Here is an 18,249-nt window from a genome sequence, read left to right as displayed (position 1 = left end):
CAGGGAGGCCACACACCGGTCCACACTCAACATGCTGAAGGGAGGACTCCCTGCGCCAACTCACACACACTTGTCTGTTTTGTCTTACCCAAGGCTACGGCCGGGCTCTGCCTCAGCTTCCTTCTGCTTTGGAGATGGTGCGTGTTCTTGCCTGCCTGGGCACTTTCCCTCCCTGCTCCCTGCGTTGGAGCATGCCCGGAGCAGGCTGCAGACAATCCCAGAGCACCCACTGTGTCTTTACCTGCTGACTCCTCTGCCTCTCATCACTCCTTCGTGCCACCCGAGGGCACAAGAATCCTGAACTCTTGGGTCTTGCACATCATTCTTCACCCCCTCAGGCCCTCCCCATGTCTCTTGCCAGGCGTCCCAGGATGTGTAAGTTACCATTCTCGGCTTCTGTTAAAACATCACTGGAGCTGTCAGCGAGGACTTGCCACCTGCCCTGCAAGAAAGTCTCCTCCTTCTCCATCCTGAATTGGGGCTTTTGCCCCAGGCTGGCCCAGACGGAGCACGTGCACCTGGAGGTCAGCTGGAAGGAGTCAGGGCCTCCCCGTGCTCCAGCTGGCCCCTTTGCCTCACCCCACTCACGGGTCCACTCAGCATCTACCGTTTGAACTCATACGCTGCATTAGGCTTTTGGACCTAAATTCCATCCCCCTCCTTTGACCTTCTGAGTACCCCAAGTGCTTCCCACTTCTGACTCCTGTGTCCTTCCCCCTGACACTGGCCACTCTGCTGGCATCCCAGCTGGGACCTCCTCCATAAGAGTCTGCAAGACCCTGAGCTTTTGGAAGATGGAAACATGGGTCCTCATCTTTGCATCCCCACACCAGGTCTGGCACACAGTAGGGACTTGATAGGTGTCGACAGACTTAACCCAGATCGGACTGGATTAAGTATTTGAATGGTGTCTTGCAGTGTTCTGCCACCTGTGGTAAAGGGATGCAGAAGCGAACCGTGACATGCACCAACTCACAAGGGAAATGTGACGCATCCACGAGGCCCAGAGCCGAGGAGGAGTGCGAGGACTACTCAGGCTGCTATGAGTGGAAAACCGGGGACTGGTCGAAGGTGAGAGCAGCGCGGTGGCATTTCTGTCCCGTCCACGTAGCACAGGAGCTCAAGGGTCAGGAACTCAGCTCTTGTGAGGAGTTCTGATTCTGCCAGGTGTTCCCAGTCTAACTGGACAAGTTAACTTTCTTTCCACACGCCACACCTGCCTGTGACCCCATGTATTTCCTTCCTACTTCTCCCAAAGACTGTGCCAGTGCCTCCCTCCATGGCTTGCTGGGAACATCCCACTGCTTCCTGTGCTTTCTGAAGGAGATTGAGTGCACTCCGAAGCAGGACATGGGTGCCTCGTGCCAGTCTGGTCACTCTGTGTGGCGTGCTAGCTGGGCCTCAGCATTTTGCCACAGGCTTGGCCGAGATAGACACAGAGGGGTGCTTGGGGCAAACGTCACTTCCATTCATGTCCAGGACCCTCGACCAAAGGCCTGAAAGACACAGGGACAGATAAGGTAGGGAGCCTTTGGGTGGGAGTGAGGAAGGGTGTCAGAGAGCTACACTATTAAGGGGTGAGGCAGGTTAAATGGCAGTGGAATGTTTTTCCATGTAAAAAGGTCGCTGTCTAGCCCTTCTTTCTACTGTGTCCCCATTCCCTGGGTGGCCCAGCCAAGGTGAGTGAGTTCCATGGGAGGGGTCTTCCCCTGACATTGCCTCTGGCATAGACTTTGGGTTTACTTTATGGCTCAGGTGTCGTCTTTGCCATCCAGCCTGCAGGCGGTGCTGTGGTTGCACACGTGGGGTCTGCTGCATTTTTAAGCCAGTCTGCCTGGGGTCCTTTCCTGTACCCAGCCTCCAGGCCTTCCCACATGCTGGGCCTTGAAGGTAGCCAACAAGGTGCCTACAAGGAAAGTAGGTGGAAGGCTGAGCACTGTCAGAGTGCTGTTGTCTCTGCGGGAACGGTTTAATTTAACGGTTACCTAATGTCTAGTTCCTGGGAGGAAAACACAGTGGCAACAAGTGTGCTGGGTAGAGTAGGTGCTCCATCACCTGTGTCGTGACAGAGGGCGTTCAGAGTTGTGTTTTCCGGTGGATGGAAGCTTTGGTATCTTCCATCCCAGCAGTCTCTTGTCACTCTGCCCAAGGTGCTGTTGAGAAAGGTGAGCCTGTTTCTGGGGAGGTGACTGACGTACAGGTAAGCCTTAGGACATGCCACGCATGCCACCCACCTAGCTAGATGAGGATGCCTGGGAACGGCTGACCTTCTCAACCCTTAGAGCCTTGGCAAGGCATGGTGGATGCCCAGAGAACATGGACCCACCTCCCACCCCCCACCCCCCGTCATCCTGACCTCGGCGAATGGCCAAATCCTAGCCAGGGTCATGTATGAGAGACACACCTCGTGTTCCCACCCCTGCCGAGGCCATTACTATTGCCCTGGTATGTTTGAAAAATGACCTGCAGCTGCCTTCCTACCCGGGATATTAGCCCTTTCCAGAAAACAGTGTAAATCATTGTTTTCACTCACTGAATGCTGAATCTATGTGTTCAACCCTGGGGGTGGGGGGCACTTGACATCAGGGAGGAGGAAATCTCATTTCTTTCTAGATAGCATGACTTCCGATCAAAAGTTGAAATGCTTCAGATTCAAGACCAGAGGCATTAATCACCACTGAAATGACGGGATGTTTCCAACGAGAAACAAATTATTCTGCAGGGATCATAATGGATGGTGTTTTTAAAGAAAACTGTTGGCTGTCTGTGTTGAGTATGGCGTTTCTTTATTCTGAAAAGATCAAAGTGGTCACTGACCTTCTGGTGCCACTGGCGCCCCATGGAAGGGGCTGGTCTGACTTACAAGGCCTCTGAGCACTCTCACAGCCAAAGCCAGCCTTCTTTCTGTCATGTGGAGGTAACAGCAACTCTCAGAGACCTTCAGAAGATCAAATGATGCCATTTGTGTGCAAGTATCTGTGAGTCGTGAGCCCTAGGAGGAAGTTAGACAGAACCCATCCCTGCCAAGTTCATACACACATTGCTGCGTCCATGCACTCCCCAGACACCTCCCTGATAGATGCCTTTCTGTGTTCTGGGCAGGGAAATAGAGGCTCAGTTCCATGACCTTAGCAATAAACAACAGACCTTGCATCATGCAAAGGGGTAGTTACAGAAAGTTCTCAGCCTCAACGCTTCCGAAGCCTGTGCTTGCTCTGATGGGGCCTGAACGCCGCATCCTACAAGGTCTGTCCAGCTGCCTGCCCCCTTGCTCTGGACCTGTGGCCAAGTCACTATAGTTCAACAGGCATTTCCTGAGCTGCTGGTTTGTGCCAGGCCCCGTTCTAGGCTCTGGAGGTTCAAGGATGGATGGTGTTGTGGCCTAGATGCAGACAGACAGGGAGCCAGCTATAGTGAGTCATTCTAAGTCCTCCTAGGTGAGTTTGAAGCCAGTACTATGGGACTCTGACAGCCCCTGCCTGGGGACCCACAGGGGTGGATGCTGGTGGCAGGTGATACTACTTTTATTGGGATCAGTGACACTGGCTCGCGACATTCACCATTACTCTGGAATTTACAAAGCATTTTCACTCAGGGTATCTCGTCTGACCCTCACAACCATCTTTCCCCATTTTACAGATGAGAAAACTGAGGCTCAGAGTGGTCATGAGGCCTTTTTCCCAAACTCACACAACTAGACAATGGCAGGTCTAGGAGTCTGGTCTTTGCCTTCTGACTAGAAATCTAAACTAGTGCTTTCAAGTGCGCCATCATGTCAGAAGCTTGGATTCTTAATCTAAAACAAGACAGAACTGCCTTTAGTTCTGACCATCATAGGCTGGTGCTTTAAAAACCAAGTATCTACCTGCTGTCTCTCCAGCCAACCATGTCCCTCAAAGCCCACTCCCCCAAAGGCTTTGTATCAGTCATTTACAATTTAGTGTAAATCTGTTATCTAAGACAGAGGTACCAAACCCCAGGCCACAGACCAGTACCAGCCCATGGCCTGTCAGGAACTAGGCCACATAGCAGGAGGTGAGTGGTGAATGAGCAGCGAAGCTTCATCTATACAGCCGCTCCCCATAGCTTGCATTACCACCTGAGCTCCGCCTCCTGTCAGATCAGCCGTGGTATTAGATTGCCATAGGAGTACAAACCCTATTGTGAACTGCGCATATGAGGGGCCTAGGCTGCACACTCCTTATGAGAATCTAATGCCTGATGATCAGAGGCAGAACTGAGGCAGTGACGCTAGCACTGGGGAGCAGCTGCAAATACAGATTAACGTTAGCAGTGAGGTCTGACTGCACAGAGACCATAGTAAATCAATTGCTTGCAGACTCCTTTCAAAGTCCTATCAGTGAGTGGCAAGTGAGTTGATGTACTTCAATTGTACAGCTGCACCTAGTGGCCGGCTTTAAGTCAGAATCTGACACCTGTTTTAGTCTGTGTGTGGCCCGTCTATTATTTTATTTACCATTTCCATCCATGCCTTTTTTTAAATGATTAGTTGTATAGTTATTTTATTATATATTACAACATAATAACAATAGAGATAAAGTATACAATAAATATTATGTGCTTGAATTATCCCAAAACTTTCTCCCACCCCTGTCCCTTGGAAAAATTGTCTTCCACAAACTCAGTCCCTGATGCCAAAAAGACTGAGGACTACTGCTGTAGGAGATTGTTCATATTCAGTCTCCCTGAATTGTGAAATTAAAAGTCAAGTCCTTATTGAAGTTAACTTGGGCATCAAAGAGCAAGTATGCGAGGCACTGGGGACACTGGGGCTCTTTTCTGGGATGTGGACACCATGGAAGCAGCCAGCACTTAGCCTTAAGGTCGGCCAAGATAAGCAAATCCTACATTTGATGTTACTCTTGGGAATGACAGCAGCCAGTGAAAGGCAGTTAGCAAAAGTCCGTGCTTGTCTGGACAGGGGCAGAAGGTAGGGGGACAGACACCCCCAGATGTGGACCACTGTGTGTGAGCACACAGAGCCTGCCACTGGCCTATGGGATACAGAGAGCGGTCCAAGGCCCAGTCCCTGCTCAGGTGGGAGAAGTGAGCTTGCTGTAGGGCAGTGACATCCTAGGACATCGCCAGGAGAGGTAGCCTGGGAGGTGACAGGGGCTGTACCAATGGTCTGAAGGGCCTTTGTCTCCTCAGCCCCTCCCATCCCTCCATTGCCTCAGTGTCACCTGTCAAACAGACTGCCTTTGTGTGGAGAGATCAGAGTAGCCACCGTCACTATTAAATCCAAAGCTGTCATCCCCAAGGAACACTTTTGGTTTGCCAACTATGTGTCAGGAACCTCTGAGCAGGGCAGGTGGTTGAGGCAATGTAGGTCCACGTCCCAGCTTGGCTGTGGCCTCATCTGACCATATGTCCTCTGTCACATGAATCCGTGTGTAGCCCTAGGACTGATGGAGGAATGACTGACATCCTAGTGAAGCACTCAGCCCAGCACTTGACACCCTCAGGTGCTCATTTTGATCCTGTTCATCGTCGTTTTCACCATCACCATCATCCGCTACAATCACAGGTCTTTGTCTCTCATCAGCCTCTCATTTCTTATATGGGCCTGTAAAATGTTTGTGTCTTAGAAAAACAGTTCTTCGAAGTGCTTCTGGCCCCTTAAAGCCGCGCGTTCCCTGGCCGCTTGCCCATGTGTGATGGCAGTGTGATGCTGAAGCTTCTGCAGTCGATGGTGGGAAAGCCCAGTTACCACCATGAACTGCTCCAGCCCAGGGGAAAAGCAGGAGGGGAAAGAGAATAAGTGCTGCCCCTGCAGTCTCCTCTACGCTCCAGCCCCCAAGAGCTCTGGGGACCTCCCAGCCCCCGCAGGTGATCAGGGATCACCTTGGTCTTCTGGTTCCCCAGCTGCAAAGTCAAAGAACAAGGGATGCCTGAAGCTAAGGCTGGAAGGAGGCAGGATTTGAAGGGGGAGAGGGCACTGGCGTGTGGGCCTCTGTCTAAGAAAGCCTTTCCTGTTTCAGAGCTGGTGTGAAGAGAGTGGGGATTTTCACAATTGTTCAAACCTGCTATTTCAGGTTTCAGCAGCTTCTGAAGTTTTCATTGCTCCTGCCAAGTCAGGGGAAACCTGTCAAAAATACTTTTGAAGAGGTTTTGCCATTTCACCAGCCAAGCACTTTTCAGAAAGACAGAAAATGGAGTTACTGTCAGGATTTGGTTCTCTCTCTCTCATTTTCTCTTCTTGTTCTCTGTCTCATTCTCTCTCTCTCTCTCTCCTGTCATTCTTTCTCATCCTCTCTCATTTTCTCTCTCATTGTGTCTCATTCTCTCTTCTTTCATTCTCTCTGTCTCATTCTGTCTCATTAGCTCTCATTCTCTGTCTCATTCTCGTTATCTGTCTCATTCTCTCCTCTCATTCTCTCCTCTCATTCTCTTTGTCTCATTCTTTCTCTCCTTACATTCTCTCTCTGTATCTCATTCTTTCATTTTCTCTCTCATCCTCTTGCTTGCATTCTGTCTCATTCTCTCTCTCCTCATTCTCTCCCTCCTCACATTCTCCTCTCATTCTCTCTCTGTGTCTCATTCTTTCTCTCATTCTCTCTCATTTGCTCTGTCATCCTCTTTCTCTCATTCTGTCTCATTGTCTCACCTTTTCTCTAATTCTGTGTCTCTCTCTCATTCTCTTTCTCAATCTCTGTCTCATTCTTTCTCTATCTTATTCTTTCTCTCTCTGTCTCATTCTCTCTCTGTCTCATTCTCTTTCTCTCTCTCTCCTCTCATTCGCCCTCTCATTTTCACTCTCTCATTTTCCCCCCCTCCCCCCATCTAAAACCTGCCTGGTGCTGGCTTGGTCCCTTTGAGAATCTCTCAGTGAGGGCATCTGTGGTTTTGAAGTGACTCTTGTATTATTTCTCCCTAAGCTAAGCCCAGGCTCACACCACAGCTTGTGGAGGGCAACCCCCACCTGGGCCCACACTGCAGACCAGAGCCCAGATGCATTCAACATTCCTGCAGCGTGTTCCTCTTCCTGAGGTTTTTACAGCCTCCTGTAGCTAATTCTCAAAACATCCTGTTGGGATCTGGTGTTATTTACAGTTGCCATTTTACAGCTTGGAGAAGGGAATCCCCACTGTGGTGATGGATGTCATCAGAGTGGGGCCTCTGTGTGGTGATGGGGACCTGACTCCTCCCTAGTGGAGGTGGTATGGTCATAGGGGCAGGCAGCCATGAGGAAGCCGGGGCAGCGTGGTTTGGAAAGAGTTACAGTGATGCTCTGAGCCTCACATTCTGCCTCTCTGAAAGGTGGCACCATGCTACTCATGCATTTATTGAGCCATACTGTGTTTTGAGTACTGCCCTAGCCCCAGCAGCCGTGAGCGTGCCGATTAAGGAGCACATACATAAATCTGGTTCCAGTGTGCAGGGGACATGAAGAAGATGGGCCCTGCTGCTACTGTGACTATTATCATTATTCTCAAGAAGCTAAGCCGGTAATGCTTGTGCAATGTCTTGCCCTGGCACAAGGATCAGAGAACAGAAAGTCTTTCTTCCTTTTTGCAGGAAACTCTCATCTACCTAGAGGGAAATCGCTTTTTCAGTGACTTCATAATTTGCATTAAAAACATATAAATTAATCCAAATCATATCTCTCCCTTTGTTGCCGTGAACCTTTTGCTCTTTGTGCAACAACAAATTTTATTTCATTATTGCTTTTCTAATGATACCTCCACCCCAAGTGTCTTTGTGTCCCATCCCTGCCTGAGAAGGGCACAGATAGATGTAGGCTGCCTCTCCACCGGCACTGTCTGTGAGTACTTACTGGGGAGGCAGCACTGGAGGCTCTGCTTTCTTCAGGTTGCCCGACCGGAAGCTCCCTGCTGAATTTACTGCTGCTTCCACTTCAGTCCCAGCTCACGGAGTCTCGGGAGCCATGTTGTGTTGTTGTCATGAGCCACGTGAAAAAAGGGCCCATCAGTGAAAGAGCGCTTCTAACCAGACCAGACATGCTTTTTATAGATCTGTTTGCTTGGATTAAAAAAGCCTGAAAGATGACTTTGCACAGTGGTGCTTGGGGCAAAGTTGGTGCCATCGGAAGATGCTGTGGCCTTCTCACTGTTGAATTAGAGCTGGTAGGGAGGCTGACACAGGTAGAATTCACTGAGTTTGCCTGTGCCAGCCTTAACATGGCCCAGCTCAGGTTTCAAGAGGGTGCATTCAAAAGCAAACCCCTCAGATCTGTCTGCAGTCACATTTGCCTTCAGGGCCAAAGCAACCTCTAATTGTGTTCCCCAAGGTCTGGCCATCCCATCAATGCAGGGAGCCAGGCCAAGGGGGCTGTCCATGCCTGCCTGTGAAGGGCCTGGGGACAGAGCATGGCAACCCAGGAGAGATACAGAAACAGCCAGGAAGTAGCTGGCGATTCAGCGTGCCTCCCCCTACTCCAGGAGCTACCTGACCCCCCTCTTTACCCTTGGCTATGTGTTTGCCATTGTTAATAATAGTAGCGGTACTTGTTGAGGGCCACTCTGCCCCAGACCCCTGCTAGGCAACTATTCCACACTACCTCTACTCATGGAAACATTTCTGCAAGAAAAGGTTTATTATCCTCATGCTACAAATAAAGAAACTGGGGCTCAGATAGGTTAAGTACTTTGCCCGAGGTCACACAGCTAGTAAGTGCAGGGATGCAGCATGCCAACAGGCCCACCGTCCCCCTACCATCTGGTGCTCCCCACCAGATACACGTCCTCCCACAAAAACTCCAGTCAGGAGATGTTGTGTTATCTGTGGATTTTAGGCCGGGGCAGGCTCAGCACCACCTCAAACCAAATAAAAATGCAGCCGCTGTGGAAGGTGGGACACCAGAGGGTTGTTGGCAGAATTCTCCATGGTTATTATTACTTACAAGGGTAATTCTTCTTATAGGACACGCAAAAAAGAACATTAGTCCCAGAAATCATGTGATAACATGGAAAACTTTTTAATGGTTTGTCTTCCAAACTTTTACATAAGTGCACACACATCTACATTGAACAAAAATGGGATGACATCTGTATGTGCCACTTTGTAACCTGTTTGTCTTCCCAACTAACACATGGAGGCATCCTCTGCGGGGCTGGCTCAGATGCAACTCCCAGGCCCATGCCTCAAAGTCTCAAAAACTTTTCCTCGTAAGCCCAAGCCACTCACAACCCTCAGTTATGGGAACAGCATCCCCTAGGACTCCAGCTAGAATTTAGTAAAACCTAATCCTGATGAAAGCAGTATCCCCACACAGGGGGCAGAGCCATTGGGAACTCCCTCCCAACCCTGCCATTTATCTGGTTGGCCCTGTCTCATGGGGGCGTTGGAGAGCAGTGAAAACAGACACCAATTCCTGCTGAAGGACTTTTGAGACACCCTTCCATGATCTCATAGAAGAGTTATTTTTATAGACTGAAAAATTAAAAGCCAGTGACCCATGCTAGGAAAGATAATGAGTAAATGGTGGAGATGGGCAGTGACCTGGTTTTTTGATTCCCGCCTCCCATCAAAGCTCCATTCAGTGAAACCTCTAATTCATGCCAAAGGTTAGAATTCAGCCCGTGGGATGGGCCACTGGGGTCCTGTCCTTCTTTTGGGACCTTGGGCAAGACACTGACCCCTGCTGAGTTCAGTGGCCTCTGAGGATTGTTGTGGAATATTCCACATCACTGTGGAATCCTACAAGGCAGCCCACAGAAAGTCTGGCACGCCACCTGCATGTGCTGGAGACATGACATGTGCTAGTTCTTCCTCTCAGCCCCAGGGCAGGTTGAGTAAGACTAAGAACTTTCAGATGGGACGTTTTCAAGGTCACCCCAAATGCCTGAGTTTTACTGATCATTTTGGGGCAGAGACCTTGTCAATTTTGTACTTGGTTTTAATAGACCTACAGGATCAAGCCCTTACCCTTTTATGAGCTTCTTATACATATCAGTGACATCTGCAGAAGAGATGGAAGCGCCTCCCAGCATTCATGCAGGGCTGAGCTTTGAAAGAGAAGTAACTCAGCCAGGCTGCTTGCCCAGCCAGCAGGGCCAGGGCACCTCCTAGTCCGGAGATGCAAGGAAGCAAGACGAACTCCCTGGTTAGCCTGTGCCGTTTCCCTTCTCCAAGAAGGACCATGAAGATACCTAGCTTTCCCTCTTGGGTGCTTGTCTTACAGTAGATGGCACCATGGCTGATGGTCCAAGTAAGGATCTGAAGAGAAAAAGGATGTTATTGTTGCCTGTAGACCAACAAATACATCCTTTTTTCCAAAAGTGGGCCTCAGACATGCCAAATAGTCACAGAAATAAACCCTAATTATATGGTAACCTCCTGTTTTCCCATGGAGCAGGGCTTTTTACTGATATGACCAATTTCGATTTTAAAGTCTTTAATGGTTTAGGTAGACTAGTCAAATGCCTATTTAAAACATGTAGCTTATTACTGTAGTTATACTTTCATATCTAAAGTGATGCATTAAAACGTATTTGACTTCAGAAATGCCGCTGTTTTCTTTCTCTAGTGTGTTATAAAATTGAACCTTATTATGAAATGGCTGCTTTGGTGGGGTCAAAATGGTTGACTATAAGCAGCTGTGTACGGTGCAAGCTAATACTTGCAATGTCTGTCTCATTTCACCAGCTCCTCTTTGAGTCACCTTTGCCAGAGGACACATGGTTACATCTGACTTTACTCGGATGCTGCCCTTTCTGACTGTGTGTGCTGCTCTTGGTGGACATTCCTCACAAGCTGTTGCATGGCTCCACACAGCACTGGCCTGGCTTTGCATTGTAGATTTGTACAGTGTGGGCGTGGCTTTGCACTGCCTGGGCGTGGCCTTGTGTAGCATGCGTGTGGCTTTACCCTACATTGTAGTTTCTCATTGTGTGGGTATGGTTTTTCACTGCATGGGTGTGGCCTTGTGCTATATGGGTGTGGCTTGCTCTGAGTCGGCAGGACTTGGTGCTGCATTAGGGCCCTTGGCCTTCTCCTTCATTCACTGTGTTTGTGTGGACTCTCAGACTCTGAGTAGAACCACTTCTCAGATTGCCTTCGCAAGTGGTCTTTAAATATTTCTTATACCATCTTCCTTCTTTTGTGATTATGAAGGCCTGTCTCCAGAAGAAGACAGTTAAACTTTTTGTCACCTATTTTCTTTTGACACCTATGTTTTTGTCACCTATGTTTTTTAACCCCCACGTGATCTCTATGGGCTCTATAATGAACCTCAAATGAGGTCATTAGGTTCATGGCATTTTCCCAAGCAGTACTTTGACTTCAAAAGAATTGAGAGCACCCACCCCTACCCCCGAACTGTGGGAGATTTTGTTCTTACTTAAATAGATGGCAACTTTTTGTAAGAATAAGTTTGAGCGACAGTTTCTGCTTCCTTATATTCAAGCACATCTGACATTTGTATATAAACTCAGCGGTCAGGGCTGCAGCTTAATTATGCATATTTGTATGTAAATACACAACTACTACTTCATAGGAAGAAAGGAGAGCTCTCTGTGTTTTCCACAGGGCACTGGGAGGAAGTTGGGGTTAGGGTAGAGGTTGTCAGTTCTGGATGCCCATTGCAGCTGCCTGGAAAGGTTTTAAAAGCACCGATGTCTGCCACTCCTCCCCACCACCACCACCAGAAGTCAAATTTTATCGATCTGGGACATCAGGATTTTTTAAAGCCCACCAGGTAACTCCACGCAGTAGATCCCAACCTGCAGCCAGTTTTCTCTGAGACACATCCTACACCCCAAGGCAGAATTCATGTTGCTGTAGCACCTGTCCTGTGTTCAAGGTCTCCCTGTGGGTGGAAACCTCTTTGTGGGACTTCACCCTACAACTTCAGCACCCCTCAAGCTTCTAGGTGCCCCAGTGATAACTCCTGCAGACTGAGATGGAGCCTTGAAATCTGCATCTGAGATGTACAGGGTGAATTCGCAGGGCCATAAGCAGTTTCTGATGGGTTTATCTGGAATAAGGAGCAAAGCATGAAGCAGAGGTCCTGGGGTCAGCCTTACCTGTGGGGACAGAGCCCATTCTGACTTAAATATGCCTTGTTCGCAGGGGAGCGCTCATGGTTTTCCCACCTCTCTCTTATAATTTGAAGACTGCTGCCCCTTTAGGGTAACATTCCCTCTGAGTATCCTTCTAAAGTTTAAAAAAAAAATTTTTTTAAACATGAATCTGCTTGTCAGACAAGAAAGCGGAGGGAATCACCTGGCTCACAGAGGTGGAAGAGAGAATGCCCACTTGGTCACAGATGGTAACCCCATGGTTTCCGGCTGAGCCTGTACTGGGTAACTCCTCACAGCCCCCCAGGAAGGCCCTTCCTCCAGCAAAAGCTGTGATCAGGCCCAAAGAGGAGGATGTGGGGAAGCACAGGATCCGGACGGGACCCGGAATTCTCACCACATGTGGCATGCCCCTGCTGCCCTCTCTCCACCCTGAGGTGCCATTATTAACTCCAGCTGGGCTGCTGGATCGTGGCCTTTATTAAAGTTTTGCAGAGTGCTCTCAGAACGCTATAAATCAGAGGTTGTGCAGTGCTGGTGGACGCCAACAGAGGAAGTGCACACATGAACCTGGCTCTTCCTGGAAAGATGCCAACTTGAAGAGACAGTCCCAAGGTCTCCCAGGAGAGTGAGCTTGGGCTGAGGCACTCAGAGAGCAGAGTCTGGGTGGAGGACTTGGATACCTGGCCAGGTCCTGCCTGGGAAATACTTTAAAAAGCATGAAGAGGAACGGGAGGGAGAATAGAGTCACAGAATAAAGTCTTACCAGGTTCACCTTTGGGGAATTTGGGATCATCCTCTCAGCTATATTGACCTGATTTTAGCAAACTCTACCTGCTCATGCCGGCACCTGGGAATGTGGCATCTAAATTAACACCGTTAGCCACATACATTAGTTCATGACTCTGTTTTGCAAGAAAGGTTGCACTTTATTTTCTTTAACTTAATTCTAAGCCTCAACCCTCCATTGTGGGAAATTCAATTCCAATCACTACTGGGCTCGTCATACCCAGGACTGGGCAAAGGCCCCAGAGCTTCATGGAGCAGAAAGTGCTGGGAGACCCCATGGTAATCAGGTCCAGTCCCTCCTGGGGGCCACTGAACCACAGCGTCACCAAGCCTGTCATCTCAAAAATTTCAAAGCCCAGCTCTTTGCTTGGAACACAGGCAGGAGGGGAAATGCAGCCAGCATTGAATTAATATTTCAGTAGTTTTCTAATGTGTTAACCTGCTCAGGCTGCTATCACAAAACATCAAAGACTGGATGGCTTAAACAACAGACATTTATTTCTCATAGCCTGAGAGGTCAGGAAGTTCAAGATCGTGATGCTGACAAATCCAGTATTTGGCAAGGGCTCTCCTAGTTTGCAGGCGGCAGTCTTTTCATTATATCCTCACATGGTGGGGCAAGAGAGCTCGTCTCTTTCTCTTCTTCTAAGGGCACTAATCCCATCATGGGGACTCTACCTCCATGACTTCATCTAACCCTGATCACCTCAAAAAGGCCTCACCTCCTAATACCATCCCATTTGCATTAGGGCTTCAACATAAGCATTTTGAGGGGAGACACACAAACGCAGTCCATAACATCTTGAAACAGTCTCACATCAGGCAGCTGTTACTTTTGCCCTGAATTATTGTCAACACCTGGGAGTGACAGTTCAGGCAGCTGCATGGTATGGCCATCATCCCAGCCCCCTGTCCAGTCTTGTTCCCCAGCTCAGGCTGTCCCTGTCCCCGGCAGTGCTCATCGACCTGTGGGAAGGGACTGCAGTCCCGTGTGGTGCAGTGCATGCACAAGGTCACTGGGCGCCATGGCAGCGAGTGCCCCGCCCTCTTGAAGCCGGCAGCCTACAGACAATGCCATCAGGAGGTCTGCAATGACAAGATCAACGCCAACACCATCACTTCTCCTCGCCTCGGTGAGTTCCTTCACTGGCCCTGATTTCTGGGGGGTTCTTGGTCCTCACTGTTGGTGGAATTCTGTTAGCAGAAAAGTCCTCTAGGGCATTATATGTCATATAAGGCTAACATCTGTCAGTTCTACAGAAGATAAGAGGTTTCAGAGATAGAATGCCATTCTTTGTCACGAAAGAGACATTTGTTCAAACACAGTACCCTGAGTGTCCCACTAACCCCTCTGCCCAACACAGGAGAATGTCCCTCAAACATTTTAGAATTCCTGTGCATGAGGTGGGTAAAAGGAAGTGCTTCTTTCTGGAAATGAAGGCTTCAGGGGCATCATGCATGGGGCCTTGAGGATGTGTACATTGGATACCCTTAGGCTGATGCTTCAGAAGCAGACACGGTGGAGAGATCTGAGCTTCTTTGGGAAAAACTTGGTCCTGGATGCTCGGACCCTGATGATTCCTTTTAAAAGAGTTTCTGCTTTTCCAAATAGACATCTCTGGAAAATATTTTCTATCCTGAAGCTCCTTTCCCCAACACTGGAACCCTACCAGAGTGAAGGGGCTTTCTAAGCAGCTTTATTGAACTTGAGGAAGTGTCGTGACAGCTGCAGGCACGACCCTGCCTTGTATCCTCCTAAGACCTCCTTTGAGCAGGGCTTTTTCTGCATGACCAAGACCCTGAAGGAGATTGGGCCCATTCATTTGTGCCCTGACCTCATGCTTTTGTGAGTCCTTTGATGTCCACTACTTCATATCATCTCGTTTTAGAAATGCCAAAGTAATGGTATCACCTGCCACAAGATAACAGTAAGTACCACTTAGCTCAGAAGCAGAGTGGCCAGTGCCTTCCTCCCGAAGAGGCAGCCGACCCTCATACTCTGTCAGGTGGTTGGGTTAGTTGCAGACATATGTCCCCTTTAGCAGAAAGTGGCATCCACAGTGCTCCTGGCAGGAGGCATGGCCTCGCCAGTCTGCACTAGGCTGACATGTGCACAAGGGTGAGGGAGCCCAAACTGTCAGACCACCAGCCCTCTCTGTGCATGCGTCAGGATGTGCCCATGCCACTCCAGATCCCTGGGCATTCTCTCTCTACTCTCTCTCCTCAGCTGCGCTGACCTACAAATGCACGCGAGACCAGTGGACAGTGTATTGCCGGGTCATCCGAGAAAAGAACCTCTGCCAGGACATGCGGTGGTACCAGCGCTGCTGCCAGACCTGCAGGGACTTCTATGCAAACAAGATGCGCCAGCCACCGCCACCGAGCTCCTGACGGGCAGCCCAGGGTTCGCTCAGCACTCAGATATGAGGTCTGAGACCTGGCATTTGGCAAATGGAAAGTCCACTTACCCACCCGAGAGGGTACCAGCCCCGTGGCCACTCCCCCAAGAATCCAACCACCTAGAACTTGAGAGTGAACTTGATGTTTGCCGTTAGTGCTTCTGTACTTAATATGTTGTTAACAGCCACTGGATGGCGTTCTACAGTAAGGAGGAAAAAAAGGCATGAGTCACAAAATAATTATAATTTCCTGGATTCCATGTACCTCAAAGGGGAACACCTCTGGCAGACAGTTGTCAAAAGAGAGAGACGTTGTTTGGTGCTTCTGTCTTGGCTTGCTTTGGACGTTTGAATTCCCAGTGCTTGATGTACCATGGAGGGAATATCCTGAAAATGAGACATTATACACTAGAAAAGGCTTTACTCTGAAAGCCGAAGACACCCCAGATGGAAGGACAGATGTTGGCGAGCCTCTACCAATGGCTTCTCTGGAGAGGGCCAGGTTGCCGGAGTCCACATTCCTAATCATCTGCCTTCTTGACCACACCAGAAGCAGGATGTTGTCTTTCTCCTTTCTACTAGTCTTGAGAACAAACCCTCTAAATCCTTGAACTTGCCTTGGAAGTCTTGTCCCATGTTCAAATCTGCGTAGGCCAACCTACACAGTTGGCAGGACCCCAGCACCACGCAGCTCTCCACACTACCCACGTGGGGAGAATATTCTCGAAGGGTCTGGATTGGGGAAAGTATCCAATTTTCGGAGCTCTGCTGTCAACCATGTAGGGAAACAGAAGAGCCTTTCTTCAGGGTGCTGTGAAATGGGACACGTGCTTGTTGTGGCCATCGGATTGCTTTATAATGTAAAGGTGAGTTGAGGACAGCTTTGTGAGGGGCATAGGGGCCTCCCCCTCTGCCTTCTGGGGGCATCCACTCTGGCTAACACTTCGAAAAGCTTTGTGCCTTAGAGATCCCAGTGGCTTTCCATTGACCTTGGCCATTTATCTGAAGTTAAAATTACAATTGGGACTTCTGAGGACGTAAGCTCAGTCCTGGGATCTGCAGAGTAAGTTCTGACTGCTTCATCCTGGAGCAGGTTTCCTCACGCTAGCATTGTTGAGATCCACCAGCCCACCTTCTGTTTATGGCTTATCCTGGTGTGCCAGGGGACCAGTGAAGGAACACTGCCCAGCTGGGTCTGCTGTGCGCCCACCAAACCTTCCTGTAGCCCAGACTTGGCAGTCCCTGTTATCATCACGACTGTCATTATTGACCCAGCTTCTTGGTGGGGCAAGGATAATACCTGAAAGGCATGAAGAAAGTCTTTTCCTCCTACAGCCCTCACACCCCTCACAACAGAGCTCTGCCCTCTTCAGAAGCTCAGAGAAATAAGCAGGGCAGCCTCTTTGAGAGCACAGATGGTGGGACCCTGCCCATCCCAGGAGGGCAGGCAGGCTGGGAGCAGAGACCCTAGGCGCCAGGTCTGTTTTGTTCACCATCTTGGTGGGCAATTTCATGGGTGCTTATGTTCTAGGACTTGACCATGAGAAACCCGCCTTCCTTCCCCTGATTTGAGACAGGATTTCACTTGGGCTAATTTCCATGGGAACATCTCCAAGTGCTTGATTTATTGGTGCTGTGTTTATGTTTATATTTCTGTTTTTTGTTTAATGTCACAACCTTAGGTTTAGTTTAAATCAGAAAGAAAAGAAAAAAAAATACCCCTCTCTGCCTTCTCAACCCTGTCTTATGGACTTTTTTTTATTTTTACTACCCCAGAGGCAGAGAATTGGTAGGGATGGCAGGGAATTTATTCACTTTCACTTGAATCAATGAGAAATGTTGAGAAGCTTCCTTAGGTACTCTGAGGAAAAAACAGAGAATGTCAGGTTGGAGTGGCCCACCCTGCAGAGGACCCAGGACCTGTGCAAAATGCTGTCCTCCCCAGCTCAAGCCTGGCCACCAGCAGCCTCCCCAGAACCTGTTTCTACAAAACCCTCACATTACTGGGGAGCTGGAGTTTCATTTTTCCTCAGCCCCAGATGAGCTGTTAATTCACCAAAAGTCGTTAGACTTGTGGCGCCAAAGAAGCCCGCAACCTCGCTCACCTGCATGGGCCAAGGGGCCACCTGAGCATGTGTCCACAGATGGGCACTTTCCTGGTGCTTCTGAATTTTCCCCCTGGCCACATTGGCTGTATCAACTGGCTTCCCATGGCAGGGGTCCCCACCTCATGAAGACGATCACCCCATCTGTTCCCCGAAGCCCGCGTCTTTCTGGGCTCTAGCTCATGCTAGCATTGTTACTCTGAGATCTACCAGCCTGCCTTCTGTTTATGGCACCAGTGATGATTTATTTCAGTGAAACCATCATAACATTCTTCTTCCACTTTTTACAGAGACATTGAAACTTTGATGACAGGAGTGATGTTTCTGTAGTATTAACCATGCCCTGTACTGTCACTCAAGTACTGTACCTTTGTGGTTGCACATGTGTCCCTAACTAGAGGCTCACAGTTTTATGGTGCTATTTTTATTGGTGCAAAATGAAACCCTCGCAGTTGACCATGACTTGATATTAGCAGAACACAGGAAAAAAAATCCACTACAGCCATAATATCATTGCTCTTTTTTTTTTCATTTCAAAGTCAAATGTATATATTTTCCATTAGTTAATTCACATTGCATACTGTACCCATGGTATTTTTGTTTTACTTTTTGGTGCTGGTTTTGAAAGGAAAAAAACAGAAGACAAACATTGAACGCCATTATACATGAAAAATTAATCATTTCATTGGAAGCAAGTTGAATATGTGTAATAAAATGTTTTTCCATAACAGTTTTCAGCTGTCTGTGAAGTAAAAGACAAAAGCCAGTCCTCAAGGGCTGTTGGGGAGACTGTGTCCTTCCCTGCTGCAGCGGTCACCTGGCTAGCCGGGGACTTGGCTGCAATGAGCCACAGCCTGCCGGCCACAGCTGGAATTGGTGTCAGAGGTCACTGGTAAATGCAGTTCTGGCAGGTGGCTGCATCTCTCCAAGTGAGTGCTAACAAATCATTCGGTC

At 49.0% G+C, this 18,249-nt stretch overlaps 1 protein-coding gene across 1 annotated transcript in view; it reads left to right on the top strand.

Annotated features, from left to right (window-relative positions):
* Nucleotides 1-15,205, top strand: part of ADAMTS17 (ADAM metallopeptidase with thrombospondin type 1 motif 17) — a 167,205-nt gene extending 152,000 nt beyond the window's left edge. The window contains exons 14-16 of the mRNA XM_021711794.1: nucleotides 919-1,071; nucleotides 13,747-13,924; nucleotides 15,019-15,205. Of these exons, the coding sequence (XP_021567469.1) occupies nucleotides 919-1,071; nucleotides 13,747-13,924; nucleotides 15,019-15,182 (495 nt within the window). The 3' untranslated portion in view covers nucleotides 15,183-15,205. The remainder of the gene's footprint in view (nucleotides 1-918; nucleotides 1,072-13,746; nucleotides 13,925-15,018) is intronic.
* The last annotated feature ends 3,044 nt before the right edge of the window (nucleotides 15,206-18,249 follow it).

Source organism: Carlito syrichta, unplaced genomic scaffold (genome assembly GCF_000164805.1).
Source record: "Carlito syrichta isolate Samal-C Ts95f unplaced genomic scaffold, Tarsius_syrichta-2.0.1 Scaffold302587, whole genome shotgun sequence".
In the NCBI taxonomy this organism is placed as follows: Eukaryota; Metazoa; Chordata; class Mammalia; order Primates; family Tarsiidae; genus Carlito; species Carlito syrichta.
The sequence above is the reverse complement of the archived record's forward strand: the minus strand, read 5'-3'. Positions and strand labels throughout refer to the sequence as shown.